At 55.3% G+C, this 14,500-nt stretch overlaps 2 protein-coding genes across 4 annotated transcripts; one reads left to right on the top strand and one right to left on the bottom strand.

Moving 5' to 3' along the window:
• Lgi3 (leucine rich repeat LGI family member 3) lies at positions 1 to 5,669 on the bottom strand. Its single transcript, XM_026397537.2, has 8 exons — positions 5,464 to 5,669; positions 4,550 to 4,621; positions 3,782 to 3,853; positions 3,383 to 3,454; positions 3,209 to 3,280; positions 2,307 to 2,476; positions 2,029 to 2,193; positions 1 to 818 (listed from the first exon to the last, which is right to left on the bottom strand). Exons 1-8 carry the CDS (start codon positions 5,667 to 5,669, stop codon positions 1 to 3), a joined length of 1,647 nt encoding a protein of 548 aa, XP_026253322.1.
• Positions 5,670 to 11,229: 5,560 nt separating this feature from the next.
• Positions 11,230 to 13,357, top strand: Sftpc (surfactant protein C). 3 transcript variants are annotated; one of them, XM_026397534.2, is made up of 5 exons: positions 11,230 to 11,274; positions 11,905 to 12,063; positions 12,396 to 12,518; positions 12,756 to 12,866; positions 13,223 to 13,357. In XM_026397534.2, the coding sequence occupies exons 1-5, from the start codon at positions 11,233 to 11,235 to the stop codon at positions 13,355 to 13,357; spliced, it is 570 nt and encodes a 189-aa protein (XP_026253319.1). In that variant the 5' UTR covers positions 11,230 to 11,232. The 3 variants fall into 3 exon arrangements, with proteins under 3 accessions (XP_026253319.1, XP_026253318.1, XP_026253320.1); XM_026397533.2 differs by having other exon boundaries at positions 11,233 to 11,274; positions 12,756 to 12,850; positions 13,183 to 13,357; XM_026397535.2 differs by lacking the exon at positions 11,905 to 12,063 and having other exon boundaries at positions 11,233 to 11,274; positions 12,756 to 12,850; positions 13,183 to 13,357.
• Positions 13,358 to 14,500: the final 1,143 nt, after the last annotated feature.

The raw sequence follows: 14,500 nt of genomic DNA, 5'->3' as shown, positions 1-14,500 counted from the left end.
CTAGGCACTGAGATCCACCACGACATGTCGGTACACCAGTGTTTGTCCCTTGAAGCTGGGGGCCAGGAGCAGCTGAGCATCCCCAGCAGGCATGTAGCAGAAGGCCCGGGGGGCCTGCACAGCCAGCTCCTGGAACCGCACAAACTTCTGTCTTCCCTCATCCCACTGGTAGATCTGGGTGAAGGAGAAGTCGCTGCCCAGTGCCAGGTAGCGGCGGCCACCCACCAAGAAAGGCTGCAGGGCCAGCGAGCCACGGGAGGGCAGGGCCTGCACCTCAGAGAAGCGGGTGCCCTCCCAGCGCAGGATCTTGGAGTCACCAATGTAGCGGCTGAGGCACAGGTAGCTGTCGCGGCCGGCACGAAAGTGTTTTACAGCCTGGGCATCAGGCACCTGGGTCACTTCTCCCTGGGCCACAAACTGCTTCTGAGTACGACTCCATTGGTAGATGACAGGTGCCTGGGAGCTGCTAGACACAATCAGCCGTGGCTTGCCCTCGCCGTCCACAAACTCCAGGTCAGTGTCCCGGTGCCAGGCGTGCAGGGCCTGGTGGGAGTAGAAGCCATTCTGGTTCCAACGGTAGAGGCTGGTGGCACCTGCCTTGGAGCTGTCAGCCACAGCGAAGTACCAGTCCCCATCAATGCGGAAGGCCTCCAGGTCATTGGGCTTGCGCACTCGCTGGGGATCTATGTCCTGCAGCTTGGTGAAACGTGTGGTGTTGGGATCCCAGTGGTAAATGTAAGAGCCACCAAACAGCTGGGCCACAACCACATACAGCTGGCTGTCCACCACCATTGGCTTGCAGTGTACAGCTGAGGGGGCTGTCAGGACAGAGGGAGGCGAGGTCAGGCAGTGTCAGGTGGACCCCGCAGCTCCCACTCCATCTTGCTCATCAAGGAAGACCAGTCCCCACAACTCCGGGCCAGTGCTGCCACCCTCCTGGAATCATCCACCCAGGACTCAGGGCTTGCTCATTTCTGATTGTCCACAGCCAACTGTCAGCTTTAGTATTGCCCTTGCTCCACCCTTGCCCTCAAGGTTCAAATACAAGCCAACACTGAGCACAAAATAGGTGTCCCTAGATATTGATCGCGTATTTAACCACATGTCAATTTCTGGATTATTACTGCATGTAATCACTTGCACTAATGTAAACACATATTACCTCCGTTAATCACACAGAAAGGGACTCTATTGTTTTGCTCATTTTACATAGAAGAAAACTGTGGCTCAGAGAGAGAGAGTGAGTTACCCAAACTACCTCATTGGCAAGTGGTCAGTTGGGAGGGTGAGAAACCCTAGGCGCACCAAAAGCACCCCTTGATGTTTAGATAGTGGTGCATGAAAGCACATTCTCCCACCTTTGGAAGGGCTTTTACGTGCAGGGATGAATGCCCATGTGTGCCATACGCACAACCAGCTCTGTCGGAGCCCTTCTCAGGCACAAAACTCACCTGGTGTGGGGCCCCTGGTCTCTACCTCACCATCCCGGCTTTATCCACTCTCCTCCTCATCCAGACCCCCACCTTTCCCTGGATCTCAGACACACACTCACATACAAAGCTGTTGCACACCTTCTTGACATTGTACACAGGGTTTCCTGCCACAACACCCTTTCTTTTTCTTTTTTCTTCTCCTAAGTATCCCTCAGCCTTCAAACCTCAGCTCCAACTTAGCAGATTCCAAAGCTGAGCTCATCAGCCTCTCCTATCTCCTCCTCTTTCCCTCTGACCGTCCTCTCCATCCTTCAAGAGTGCTTGCCTAACATACATGAGGCTGTAGGGTCCATCCCCAGTACTAAAAAAAATTAAAAAATGAGGCAGCTTGCATCCCCTCTGTAGGCCTTTCTTGATTGCACAGAGCATTGTGTTTAAAGCCTCCTCTTCTCATCTGCCTCCTGTACAGATGTCCCTGTCAGAGATCATGTCTCATCTATCCCTCTACCTGCCCAAATGCAGTGGAACTCAACCATGGGTCCTACTGCCATATTCCCCCAGCCGGGGCCCATACAGCCTGATCAGGCACAGGTACCTGGGATTCTGTCATAGTCTCGGAGCTGCCTTTCCACATAATCCCACTTCAGGATGGTACAGGCACTGGCGCCGGGCTGGGCCAGAGCCAGATAGAGGTCGCTGGAGTAAAGGAAGGGCTCAGCTGACACTGCTGGGAAGGACAGGGTCTGGTACAGCACAAAATCTGCAGGGACAAGAGGTGTGGGCTCAGCACCAGAGGAGGAAGGTAGCGGCCACTGGGTGGATATTGCAGGGTGGGGTGGGCCGCTCAGGTGGGGCCAGGGGCCTGCCTCCTACCAGTGGTGATGCAGTCAAATTCCCGCAGTGGCAGGTCCTGCACCTTGTGCTCCTGGAAGCGGGGTGGGCTGGCGCAGTAGATGGGAGCCACGGTGGTGTTGGTGTGTGACAGCCACTCCACCAGCCACTTCACCTTGCAGTCGCAATTGAGCGCGTTGCCCCGCAAGTCCCTGGATCATGAGAGCAGGGCAGGAGAGCACAGAGGGGACGGGCTCTGAGCTGCTCTGCCTACCCTGCCCTGTAGGCTTTCAGAAGCAGGTCTTGTCAAGGCTACTTGGGGTTGCTCACAGGCTGCTTTGCACCAGGTAGAGAGAGAGAGAGAGGCTCCCCTGGGGAGGATGCAGCCCCGTGTGCACAGGCTTGGCTGGAGGAGTGTAGGCTGTTGCAGCTCCGCTGTCCTCCTTGGCCAGGTGCCATGTGCAGTGGACAACCTGCACAATGCATGTCCCATTTCTGTTCCTCCAGCCCACCCGCAATTCAGGGCTTTTCTTTTTTTGTATGAATAATGATAAATGATTGTGGCTATGCCATAGGACTTAAATGTAGATTTAAACCAAACAGACATTTTAAAAGCATATTTTGGGGGCCTGAGGATATAACTCAGAGCACATGCCTAGCATGCATGAGGCTCTGGGTACAATTCCAAGTACTGAAACACACACACGTTTTTGAAACATACATTCTGAGTGTCTCATGTGCATTTTGAAAGGGCCCACAGGTGACTTGAGGAACCCAATTTGGAAGGCTACTGTCTATATCTAACTCAGCCTCACTCCTCAGCCCCCAGAACCCAAGCACTCCCAGCCTCTCAAGACCTTGTGATCAATTCTGACTCCCACACCACTCCCTCCAGGGGTGCTCCCTCTGTGGCATCCTCAGAAGAGTTTGGACTTGGGCCTTACAAGTCACTCAGGATGTCCAAGGGCCGAAAGATGTCTCTGGGCAGCGTCTGCAGGTTATTGTTGGCCAATGAGCTGCAAAAGAGACCTCTGGGTCATTTAAAAATAATGACAGAGGCCAAAGGACAGAGAGATGCAGGGCTTTGGTCAGTGAGTGTATGCATGTGGGGTACTCACAGGTGTGTCAAGGACTTGAGTCCCCTGAAGGTAAACTTGGACAGTGCCCAGATGTCATTGTTCTCAATGAAACTGGAAAAAAATGAGAAATTGCCTCAGCTGCTAGTCAGGAGTCCAGACATCCCCCCACCCCCTGAGGGCAGTGATTTCCCTCATCCTAACCCAGATCCCAGCTGAGACAGGCTTCCACTGAGTTCAGTGTCATTAAGCCTGTAGCAATAGGGCATCAGGCTGAGTGGTGCAGGCAGAGGCATGGAAATGACCCTCTGCTCGGAGAATTCAAGGGCTCTGGCCTTCCACCCCCCTCCCATCTTCTTGTTCCACCTCCCCCCCCAGCCCACCCAGGCTGGGCTCCCTCCTTCCTTCTCCTTTCCCATCACCCCTTTTCCTCCCACACACAGGTACTGCAGGTGTGACAGTCCTGTGAAGGCGTTGTCTCCGATCAGCGTAAACTTGTTGGAGTTGAGTAACCTGGGGAGACAAAGAGGGAATTAGGGCTTCTAGGGGTGTGCCTGCTGCCCTAGCCCTCTGTCTCACCCCTGGGCTTCCCCCAAGATCTGGCAGCCTGCCCCCTATACCTCAGGAGCCTAGCAGAGGACCCCTGAATTACCCGCATGGCAAGACCAGTGGGAGCCTGTTCTGAATCCAGAAGCTCCCAGGTTCCATTTACTCCTAAAAATGGTAGAGGGGCCGAGTTCTCCTGCCAGCCTGGCTCCTGGGCTGCCCTCCTGACCTCTCCTCCTTGGCTCCTCACCCTCATCCCAGCCCGCTCCAGGCCTTGAAGACTGCTGTTCTGTCTTTGCTCCCGTTCAGCTTCAAGCTCTTTCTTCAAACCCCAATCCCTGTCTCTAAGAGGCCGACCCCCAGTGTCCACTCTGGCATGGGCTCAAGCTATTTCACCCAGTTCCCTCAGGACTCCAGAGGAGCTAAGTCCCTGCCCCAAACCCCACTTTCTTGGCTTTGGCCTGACTTAGTTCTCCTTCCCACCTGCTGCTCTGACTCATGACCCCAGACTGCTCCACCTTTTGTGGCCTATCCTACAGGAGCAAAAGGACACCTGTATCCTCATCTCCAAAGGCTGCACTGCCCACTCTCCCTCAGCCCAGCCCAGCATCTGTCCTCTTCTACTGTGCCCCCGCCCGCCCTTCCGCAAGGCCCTGTCCATACAAGAACTGCAGCAGCGGCAGGTGAGAGAAGGCTCCATCCTGGATCTCTGAGAAGGCAGCATTCACAAGGGTCCTGTAGGGGACACTTAAGTCATTACTGTGGGGAGTCTGCAGGACCCATGAAGGTGGATAGAGCAGTGGCTTCTGTTCTCATTGGCCCTGCTCCCACCACCTGCATCTGTCCTTCCCTTTACCTCCCAAAATCACTGCCCTCCTTCTCCATACTCCTCCCCCACTACCTTCAGGAGCACAGGTGACCCTAGGTTCACCTTCGCTCTCAGCCAAGAGAAGGTTCCATTACCTGCACCATCCTCATCATCCAAACACCCACAGTGCTGGTGCTGAGGAGGGATGGGGTGCTGCGGTGGGGGAGGGGCCTGGCATCCTGCTCTCAAGGACTGGCAGCTTCTCCAGTCCCACAGGCAAGAGGGCGGGGGGAGCCTTCGGGCCAGTTGCTGCAAGTGAGGCTGGCCCAGCTGGGTGCACAGCAGCTGGCCTGGTGGCGTGCCAGGGTACCCCAGGGCACTCTCACTTGTCATCTCTCCCCCTGCTGACATCCCTCCTCCCCCTTTTCTGCCTTTGGTGTAACACCACAGTCAGGGGCCTACGTGCTCATCTAAATACCCCTTCCTCCAAGTCTAAAGCCCTGCACACAGTAGGTCTCACTGCTACTGGTGGTGGTGATGATTCACCCTTGACCATAAACTCCTGCTTTCTTCATCCATGGCTGCTGAGGCTGCAAGACTGCAGAGCTCTGTACCGCTGGGCCTGGAAGCCCCAGCCCTGCGGACCCCTGGGGTCCTCCTGATCTTTACACTCTGAAGAGCAAAGCAGGGTTTCCCCCATCCACTTCCAGAGAACTGGTCCTTGCCCTCCTGCTCCCATCCCCACCCCCAAGGACAGGTGGACACTCACAGGGAGATGACCTCGGAGGGCAGGTTCCTGGGCACTGCCTTAGAGTCCACACAGAAGGCGGTGTCCCTGGTGCAGGAGCAGCTGGGTGGGCAGGGGGGCGTCTTGGGGGGCCTCTTGGCACTGACTTGCAGCATCAGGCAGAAGCCCAGCGTGGACAGCGCCAGCAGCCCAGGCCCAGGGCCCCGCCTGGCCCGCAGCCCCGCCATGCCGCCTGCAGGTTCTCCCTCCAGCTACCCCCCTCCGGCGCCCCACCGCTCCCGGCAGGTTGTGCCACCCGGGCGGGCTGTCACCTCGAGCTACCGCAGCTCGGGCCGCCTGCCCACTAGACGCAGCGGACTCGTCCTGCCCTGGGGCGCCGGCTGCGGTCCCCTCCCCTGCTCGCTCCCGCGAGCTGGCTCGGGAGCGCTGCGCGGAACCCTTAGCTGCAACCGAGGGCTGCCGAGGCTGGGTGGATGCGGACTGCGGCGGGTGGCGGGGGCGCGCGCGGGGGCGGAGCGGGGAGGCCTGAGCCTGGGAGCAGCGGAAAGAAGGAGTGGTTGCACCCGGTGGCGGTGTGCCCTATAGGGCTCTTTGCGGCCATCTGCCTGGATCTGGTCCCTGGTTTCTGTGTGTGAGTGCATGTGTGTGAGCGTATACATGCGCATCCGTGCGTTGGGGAGACTGTGTACACACCTGTCTCTGCATGGGGTGCAAGGATCCATGTGCCTCGGTGTATCTGCGTGTGTGTCTTGGCTGTGAGGGGACATACAGTTCAGGAGCATGTCATAAGTGACACATGTACATCTAGGTTGGCATGAGAGAGTAGAAGCTCAAGGGTGCTTGTATATGTACTCGTGTTTCCCCACGCCACCGAATAGATTGCCTTTGAGTCTGGGCTGCAAGAGGGAAATGTAGCCACTGGAGCTGGAGTGGGGAGGAGTAGAATTCTGGAACATTTCTCACTGAACAACCACAGCCTGTAGGAGCTGGGAAGTGCCTTGGATATGTTCCTGTCTGGCGCTTTGCTTCACAAAGGAGGAAACTGAGGCTTGGAAAGCCGCCAAGCTCCATATCTCTACTGTGTGCTGTGTACTGGGCATAATCCTCAGCCCTCTTGAGAGAGAGAGGATGCTAACTCCCTTTTACAAATGAGAAAAGTGTGTCTCCAGGACCAGAAGTCCAACTTCAAAGTTCACAGCAGTCTTGTACACCATGAATTTTCAAAGGATGGCTCTCAGAGCCCACTGGTCCTTGAGAATCTTCCATGGAGTCTTTGAGATCAAAATGCTTTTAGTAGCCAGGTGTGGTGGCACACACGCCTGTAATCCCAGCAGACCTTGAAGGCTGTCAGGAGGATCACAAGTTTGATGCCAGCCCCAGCAACTTAGTGAGGCCCTGTCTCAAAATAAAAAATAAAAAGTGCTGGGGATGTGGCTCAGTGGTTAAACATCTCTGTGTTCAATCCCTGGTACCAAAACAAAACAAAACAAACACCAACAAAACCCAAACAAACAAACAAACAAACAAAACGCTTTTCTTAACAAGAAGATGTTATTTGCCTTTTTCACTTCCATGCTTTTATAGGAGTACCTGGAATTTTCCAGAAGTTACATGACGTGTCTTCTATTAAGCCCTAAATTAAAGAGATTTGCAAAAATGCAAAACAGTGACACTTTTCTAAATTTTTGGCAAAAAATACAGGTATTTTCATTTAAAATGTACATGATTTGTTATAACACAAATAGGTTTGTCCTTACTATTTAAATAAGTGTTTTTAAATTCCTCAGCAAATACCAATATAGTAAATCTCAATTGATTTATTCACATAAAGCAAAAGCTCTTTGGGGTCCTCAGTACTTTTTGAGAATATTAAGGGATACTGAAACTAAAAATTTGAGCATTGCTGCTCTATACTATGACATCTCCAGAGAGGGGCGGGAGACTGAAGAGCTCATGGGTACAGGGTAAGAGAAACCTGGAAGTCAGTGCTGGGCTTCAGTTGAGAGCTCTGTCCTCTGTCCACGTCAGTGTAGGAACCAAGACTGCTGGTCCCCATCTGAACTCAACCTCTGCCAGCAGGGTGGATATCTCTGCTCTGAGCTTAGGTTCATGTTCTTCCACCCAGGAATGCCCTTGCCCCTTGACACCCACTTGTCGCAGTGTCCAGCTGTCTGTGCTGCCGTCCCCATGCCAGCCTGGGGAAGCAGTGGGGGTGGGGAGGGTGGCTGGGGCAGCTGGGCAATGATCCCCACCCGTCCCTGGCACAGCTCTGCCCAGCACACAAAGGGCAGAGTGAATCTTGTCCCAATCCGTGCAGCTGAGGAGCTGGGAGGAGGAGACGGAGAGGCACACACAGAAGGGTGGCCACCATGGGGCTCTCCATCACCCAGAGCTCTCAGAGGGCAGCCCAGAGACAGATGCAAAGGAGGAGTCTAGGTCCTGCTTAGCTAGTGAGGGGTTCCCTGGGGGATGATGCAGGTGATGATAATGATGATGACTAGACTTTACATCATCGAGGACATTGGAGCTTTCCAATGACCTAGGGAGGGAGGGGAGACAGGCAGTAGTAGTCCCATTTCACAGATGAACATATGAAAACCTAGAAAAGCAGAATGACTCACTGAGTCTCATAGCTGTCAGTGGAAGCACTGAGACCACCACCTATCAAAGGAAAGAACTCTGGACTGTCCAGTAGGAGGCTGCTGCTCCTTCTGGTGACAGTCTTGTGGTTGCATATAATTAATTACATGTGGCTACGTGCTTGCTTCTTGTCCTTGGCAGATTCACAGGAGCACCAGGAAAGCATGCTTCTTTTCTGTCCAGGAGGGCAGCCTGGTTGGGAAGACAGGGCAAACAAAAGCTCCAATGTGGGTACTAAGTGGCAGATAAAGGTATAACAGAGAAGTGAGAGGATTTCAGAGGAGGGACAGCAAGGTCACAGAGCAGGTGCCTTGACTCTTGGCCTTTTAGGGTGGGTGGCATTCAGATGGCTTAAGAATAGGCCTGGAAGACAGAGGTTGGTCTGGGGGTCTAGGTTGAGGGCTGTAGATGACCAGCTAAATGTTCCTCCCACTTCTTCCTCCAAGGAGCCTGAGACCTCTACCAGGTGGTATCAGCACCTGAACTTCATTTATGAAACTTGACAGCACCCTTCCCCAGCCCTCAAAGATAAGTTTTTTATTTTATTTTATTTTTTTAAGCCATGAAACTGTGAGAGCTACAACCTGCAGCAGAACAGAGGACCTGGGAGAGAACTGAGGCTTTTTTCTCGGCACTACTCACGGCACCTGCTCAGAGCAATCCCCATTACCAGACATTGCGGCCCCCTGAGATGCCCACAGGGACCCCGAGATGCCTGCAGTTCTCCTTGGCTTTCCTGCTGGCCTGGCAAGCTGCCCACCTGGCTCGGGCCCAGTGCGTGTGAGTCAGCCATCAATCCCAAGGTTTCCAGGACAACTGGGGCGGGAGAGCAAGCCTGGGGGGCAGCAGGGTGGGCACTGCGGGGGAGCTGTCGCCTACATCTGGCACCTCCATACAGCTGAGGCCAAGCAAGAAGACACTTGCTCCCCCTCCCTCTCCTTCCCCCTCCTCTCCCCTCCCCTTCCTCCACTCATCCTAGGATACTCTTCTGCTGGAAGCTTAGACAAATATTTAAAGGGGCCGTTGGGGGTGGGAGGAGCATGGTAGGAACAAACATTTCCTTCCCTCTCTTCTTCCCCTAGCGGCTCAGGGGCTCTCAGCTCACATGCCATGCTGTTGGACAACCTTGAGGCTGAGGCCCTCCAGCTGGAGAGGGATTCCTTTGAGGACAGGGGAGCCTGCCAGGGCTGAAGAGTAGGGGGCCAACTCCTGGCCAAAGGGCAGGGACAAGGTGTGAGGGAGCCTGGAACCTGGGTGACATTTTAGAGTTAAAGTGCAGCTGGTTCTCTGTATCCATGGGTTTCACATTTGCCAATTCAACCAAAAGTAGATGGAAAGTATTTGTGGGAGAAAAACACTGTCCGGGCTGAACATGTACGATTTTTTTCCTTGTTATTATTCCCTAAGCAATCCAGTATAACAACTATTTGCATATCATTTACATTGTATTAGGTATTATAAGTCATCTAGAAATGATTTAAAGTATATGGGAGGCTGACTGTAATCCCAGTGGCTAGGGAGCCTGAAGCAGGAGGATTGCAAGTTCAAAGCCAGCCTCAGCAACTTAATGAGGCCCTAAGCAACTCAGGAAGACTCTGTGTCTAAATGAAATATAAAAAAGGGCTGGGAATGTGGCTCAGTGGTTAAGCACCACTGGGTTCAATCTCCAGTACCAAAAAATAAAACATAAAAAACAAAGTATACAGGAGGATGTACATAGTTTACAAGCAAATGCTATATGCCATTTTACATAAGGGACTTGAGCATCTACACATTTGGTGTATATGTGGGGAGGGTCCTGGAACTCATCTGCAGGGTCAGGAGGGATTGCTGAGTAGGAGGACAAGAGAGTCAGGCCAAGAAAAGGAGGTGTTGCGTTCTGGGTCACACATTCATGAAAGTTAAGGACTTTAGAGACCATCTGGCCCAGCAAGTGAAGGGAGCCCAAGAGATAGGGTGAGGCCAACTCCAATGAGTCCAGCTCCGAGTTACTGATAGATTGAGCTAGTGCACTAAGCAGCAGGAGTGGGTAAGAGTAAGGCAGGGAGAAGGAGAGGGAGGTCTGAAAAGTGGGTGGGATGTGGGTACATACAACTCTCAGGGGACATTTAGTTTTGTTGGTTTGGTCCTGGGAATTGAACCTAGGGCTGCTTTACCGTGGAGCCACATCCCCAGGTCTTTTTATTTTTTATTTTGAGACAGTCTTGCTATACTGCTGAGGGCCTGGTTAAGTTGCTAAGGCTGGCCTCTGACTTGAGATTCACTGTGCTGAGTAACATCCAAGGATATAAAAGGAGTCCAGAGGGATAGGGTGATAAGCCGGCAGGCAGTGTGGGCCGATTCAAAGACAAAAGATTGGGACCACACTCAGCCCTGTACAAGGATGTCCTGGCCTAGGAAAGCAGTGTCAGGCATGCAATCTGTCATCAGAAGCTTGCAGCTTACAGACCAGCCCAGAGCAAAGAATAACCCCCGCCCCATCCCCACGAAGAGTTTTCCACCAGTGGGGACAGATTCTCCAGAATTAGGAGATGAATGACTGGGGGCCGGTCTGAGGTTAGGTGCGGGATGTGTGGGAGATGGCAGGCAAAGCAAACAGGAATTCAGCCCTTAGAGAAATGCACATTGATGGACACTCCAACTGATGTCAAAGCCCCTCCTACCTTCAGCAGAGCCCCTCTGGGTCTCCTGCACCGCCTCCTGTGCCCGCTTTCTGGAGCCCATCACTACGCTCGGGGAAATTCTGTTGGGAACTGGGACCCTTAGCTGGGAGAAGTTCACTCTGGCAGCAGACAGAAGGGAAGCACAGGGCTGTATGGGCAGGTGCCAGCAAGAAAGGCTGGACGCCAGGAAGACACCCACGGCAAGAGGTGCAGGTGGCCTCAGGGCAAGTTTGCTCAGCTCACCCAGGTTTGCTCTTGCTGGGGCCAAGAGGACTCATGTGCCAGGCATAAGGGCCCTTGGGGGCTCTTGCAGCTGGCTTATCAGGACCTTGGCTCTGGAGGGCCAGGAACAAACAGGCTTCAAAGCCGGGGGCTTGGCTCGCAAACAGGGGACCCGGCCCTTCACTTCTGTCCCCTCTCCCTGTGGGACACATATAAGACCCTGGTCCCAACTGCGAGGTGAGGAGAGGAGAAGGCCTGCAGCAAGATGGATGCAGGCGGCAAGGAGGTCTTGATGGAGAGCCCACCGGTGAGTGTGACCAGCTGTGTGAGTGGGGGTGGTTGTGTGCACAGATGTGTTCTGGGTTCCGCCTCCTCCATCCTTCCTGGGTCTGTTTCTTCATTCATGTTCATTCACTCAACCCGCCTAGGACCGTGCTAAGTTAGGGTGGGAACACCAAGACCACTGGCACAGAGTCCTTGGGGGAGAGAGACAAGGAAGCCCACAATTCCGATAAAAAGGGGCTGGGAGCCGCCATAGGGGTCATCGGAAAGGGCTCTAGAGAGCACTGAGAAGAGCCACTAAGTACTTGGGAGATCATAGGAGGGAGTAGCGGCAGGAAGAAGTAGTAGCATGGATAAAGGCCTGGAGGTGCAAGAGCCTGGATCATTGGGGAACAGAGGTTGCCACAACTGGGGTTCTGGGGAGTCTAGAGGAAGTATCAGCAAGCCAGGCTCTCTTGTGTCCCTTCTAACCTGGGCTTGTTGGAGTGCGGGCCACCTCATCCCAGCAGGCTCCTCTGATCTCAGCCTCCTGTGTAGATCCACAGCACTGGCTGTCCAGCCCTGAGAGGGCATGGGAGTGTGTCCAGTTTGTGCAGGGCAGGGAGGGGACATCCTCATGACCTCACACTTTTCTCCCTGCCTGCCATCTTGTCAGGACTACTCAGCAGGCCCCCGGGGCCAGTTCCGCATCCCCTGCTGCCCAGTGAACCTCAAGCGCCTTCTCATCGTGGTTGTGGTGGTGGTCCTTGTCGTTGTGGTGATTGTAGGGGCCCTGCTTATGGGTCTTCACATGAGCCAGAAACATACTGAGATGGTGAGCAGGCCTGGGATGGGGTGAGCAGCGGGCACAGGGCAGGTCAGAGGGGCTGCGTGGGTTGGGCACATAGGAAATCACCCAGGGGAGTGGTGGGGAGCAGGCAAGGACAGAGACGGGAATGGGTGACACCTGACCTAGCCATTTCCAGCAGGCTCCTGTCCCCCAGTGTGACAGCCAGTTCCCTCTCTCTAGCACCTGGTTCTACTCACCTTCCCTGAGCTCTCAGGAAAGAAGGAATTTCTTTTTTGAGTGAAGGAACCTGAGGATAGGCAAGGGTGCTGAAGGGCCGAGAGGGGAAAGAAGACTGTCATGCCACACTATAACCCCAGGTCCTCGAGATGAGCATTGGGGCACCAGAAGCCCAGCAACGCCTGGCCCTGAGTAAGCATGCGGGTACCACTGCCACCTTCTCCATCGGCTCCACTGGCATCATCGTGTATGACTACCAGCGGGTGGGTACGCCAGTCCAGGGAACCAGTGACAAGACTTTGCTAGAGCCAACCAGCTGTGCTACTTCACTGCACCCATCTCTCCCTCTCCCTTAGCCCTTTTGCCTCCCTGGGGTGCCTGAATCCCAGACTCCAATGTGACTCCCTATGTGCTGTCTAGAGTGAGCTGGCTGAGGACCGGGGTTAGGGAGCCAGCGAGGCAGGGACTTTCCCAAATGACCTCTAGCATTCCATGCCCAGCTCCTGACTGCCTATAAGCCAGCCCCAGGAACCTACTGCTACATCATGAAGATGGCTCCAGATAACATCCCCAGTCTTGAGGCTCTCACTAGAAAGTTCCAGAATCTACAGGTAGGTGTGTAGGTGAAAGGAGTGGTCTGTCTCCCTCCCAGCACTGCAGGGAGGAGTGTTTAAGGTGACAGCTATTTGTCACCCGTAAAGCACGGCTTCTCTTGGGCTGCCAGGTAAGTGAACCTTTATACCCTCAACCAGCACCATAGCTTCCCTCCTGTCCTTAGCTGCCCACGGTCAGGGTACTGACCTCAGCTGAGCCCACATACTCCCCGTGGGCTTCTGACTTCTGGTACTATACTTGTGGGGAAACTGAGGCTTAGGGAGGCTGCCCAACATGCCTGGGGTCCCCCAAAAGGGCTGCATGATGAGAAAGAAACTCAGTTTTCAGATTCCAAAGTAGGTTCTCTTTTCAGGCCAAACCTGCAAACCCTAAGCTGGGCCAGGAGGAGGGGCATGAGGGAGGCTCTGCTTCCTCAGGAGGAGACCTGGCCTTCCTGGGCCTGGCGGTGAGCACCCTGTGTGGAGAGGTGCCTCTCTACTATATCTAGGACTTCCAGGTGAGCAACTGTGGCTGCCAGGGCACTGAGCAGCAGCGGGAAGGTCTTGGGACATGTCAGCTGTCCAGACACTGGGGATGCCCAGAAACCAGTGGTCCAGGGAGCTCAGGGGAGGGAAGGCTCACAAGACATAGGCGTGGGCACCCCTGGGGCTCTCTCTCACACATGATAAACAACGCTGTTGCTTCACAGGATCTGTGGGAGTGAACCAGGCAGGAAAGATCTGCAAGCAAAGGGGAGAAGCTGCTCTGGTTCACAGCCCAGGGTCTGACCCTGGAGAAACGGGAGCGAGGGTGTGGGGTGTGTGTGGGGGTGTATGGGGGAGAGATGGTTCCTCTGGGCCGGGGGATTCCTATCACAAAAGAATAAAGCAACTGATTGAAAAACAAAGGGTCCAACTTGTACCTTCTGACACCTTCGAAGTCCAGAGTGCTGGGGCCGGCTCGGAGATGGGGAGGGCCTTGGGGGAACAGTCGGGGTTTTGCCGTGTCTCCTCTGTCCCAAGAATGTTGGGGACTCAGTCCATCCCAGATTGGGGAGAGGGGGCAGTGGGGAAGGGACCCGGGAGCCATCCACGGGCGTGAGGCGCCCTCCAGTGGTGTGTCGGAGGGAGGGGCAGAGACAGAGACAGCGAGAGAGACCGAAAGAGAGGGCGAGATGGGAGAGAGCGAGGGTCGGAGGGAGGGAGAGACGAGAGATGCCGGCCAGACCACGATCGCAGACGGAGGGACAGAGGCTGAGGTGGCGGAGAGTCCTGACAGCGTGTCCCGCCGCCGGGAGGGGCTCGGGCCGCCGGCCGCGGGGCAAGTCGCCGCTAGGGGGCCCCTGGCGGGAGCGGCGGCCGGCCGGGCACCCCGGGCGCCGGCGCCCCCTCCCCGGCCCCGGCCCCGGCCCCGCGCCCCTCCCGGGCGGGCGGCGCGGCTCCCTGCCCTCCCCGCCCGGGCTGGCGCGCTTCCCGGCCGGGCCGAGCACAGTCCCGGCCCCGAGGGGGGCCGAGCTCGGGCGAAAACCCGCCCTCCAGCGCGCTCATTTCCCTAAGGCGGGGGGGAGAGAAAGGAGCGAGCGCAGGGAAGGGCGAGGGAGCCGCGGAGCAGGGCGAGCGCGAGCCGCTGCGAGCGGGGGGCGGGAGACAGG

Source organism: Urocitellus parryii, chromosome 14 (assembly GCF_045843805.1).
Source record: "Urocitellus parryii isolate mUroPar1 chromosome 14, mUroPar1.hap1, whole genome shotgun sequence".
In the NCBI taxonomy this organism is placed as follows: domain Eukaryota; kingdom Metazoa; phylum Chordata; class Mammalia; order Rodentia; family Sciuridae; genus Urocitellus; species Urocitellus parryii.
This window is presented reverse-complemented; position numbering and strand designations above follow the sequence as displayed.

What these genes read in the sequence shown, in the direction of transcription:
- Sftpc (XM_026397533.2), top strand. Translation starts at nt 11,233, where the DNA reads ATGGATGCAGGCGGCAAGGAGGTCTTGATGGAGAGCCCACCG. An exon ending in TCTTGATGGAGAGCCCACCG is followed by an intron (nt 11,275 to 11,904) that starts GTGAGTGTGACC and finishes CCATCTTGTCAG; the next exon opens with GACTACTCAGCAGGCCCCCG. An exon ending in CTTGAGGCTCTCACTAGAAA is followed by an intron (nt 12,851 to 13,182) that starts GTTCCAGAATCT and finishes ATGATGAGAAAG; the next exon opens with AAACTCAGTTTTCAGATTCC.
- Lgi3 (XM_026397537.2), bottom strand. Translation starts at nt 5,669, where the DNA reads ATGGCGGGGCTGCGGGCCAGGCGGGGCCCTGGGCCTGGGCTGCTGGCG. An exon ending in CCCTCCGAGGTCATCTCCCT is followed by an intron (nt 4,622 to 5,463) that starts GTGAGTGTCCAC and finishes TGTCCCCTACAG; the next exon opens with GACCCTTGTGAATGCTGCCT. An exon ending in CTGCCGCTGCTGCAGTTCTT is followed by an intron (nt 3,854 to 4,549) that starts GTATGGACAGGG and finishes TTGTCTCCCCAG; the next exon opens with GTTACTCAACTCCAACAAGT.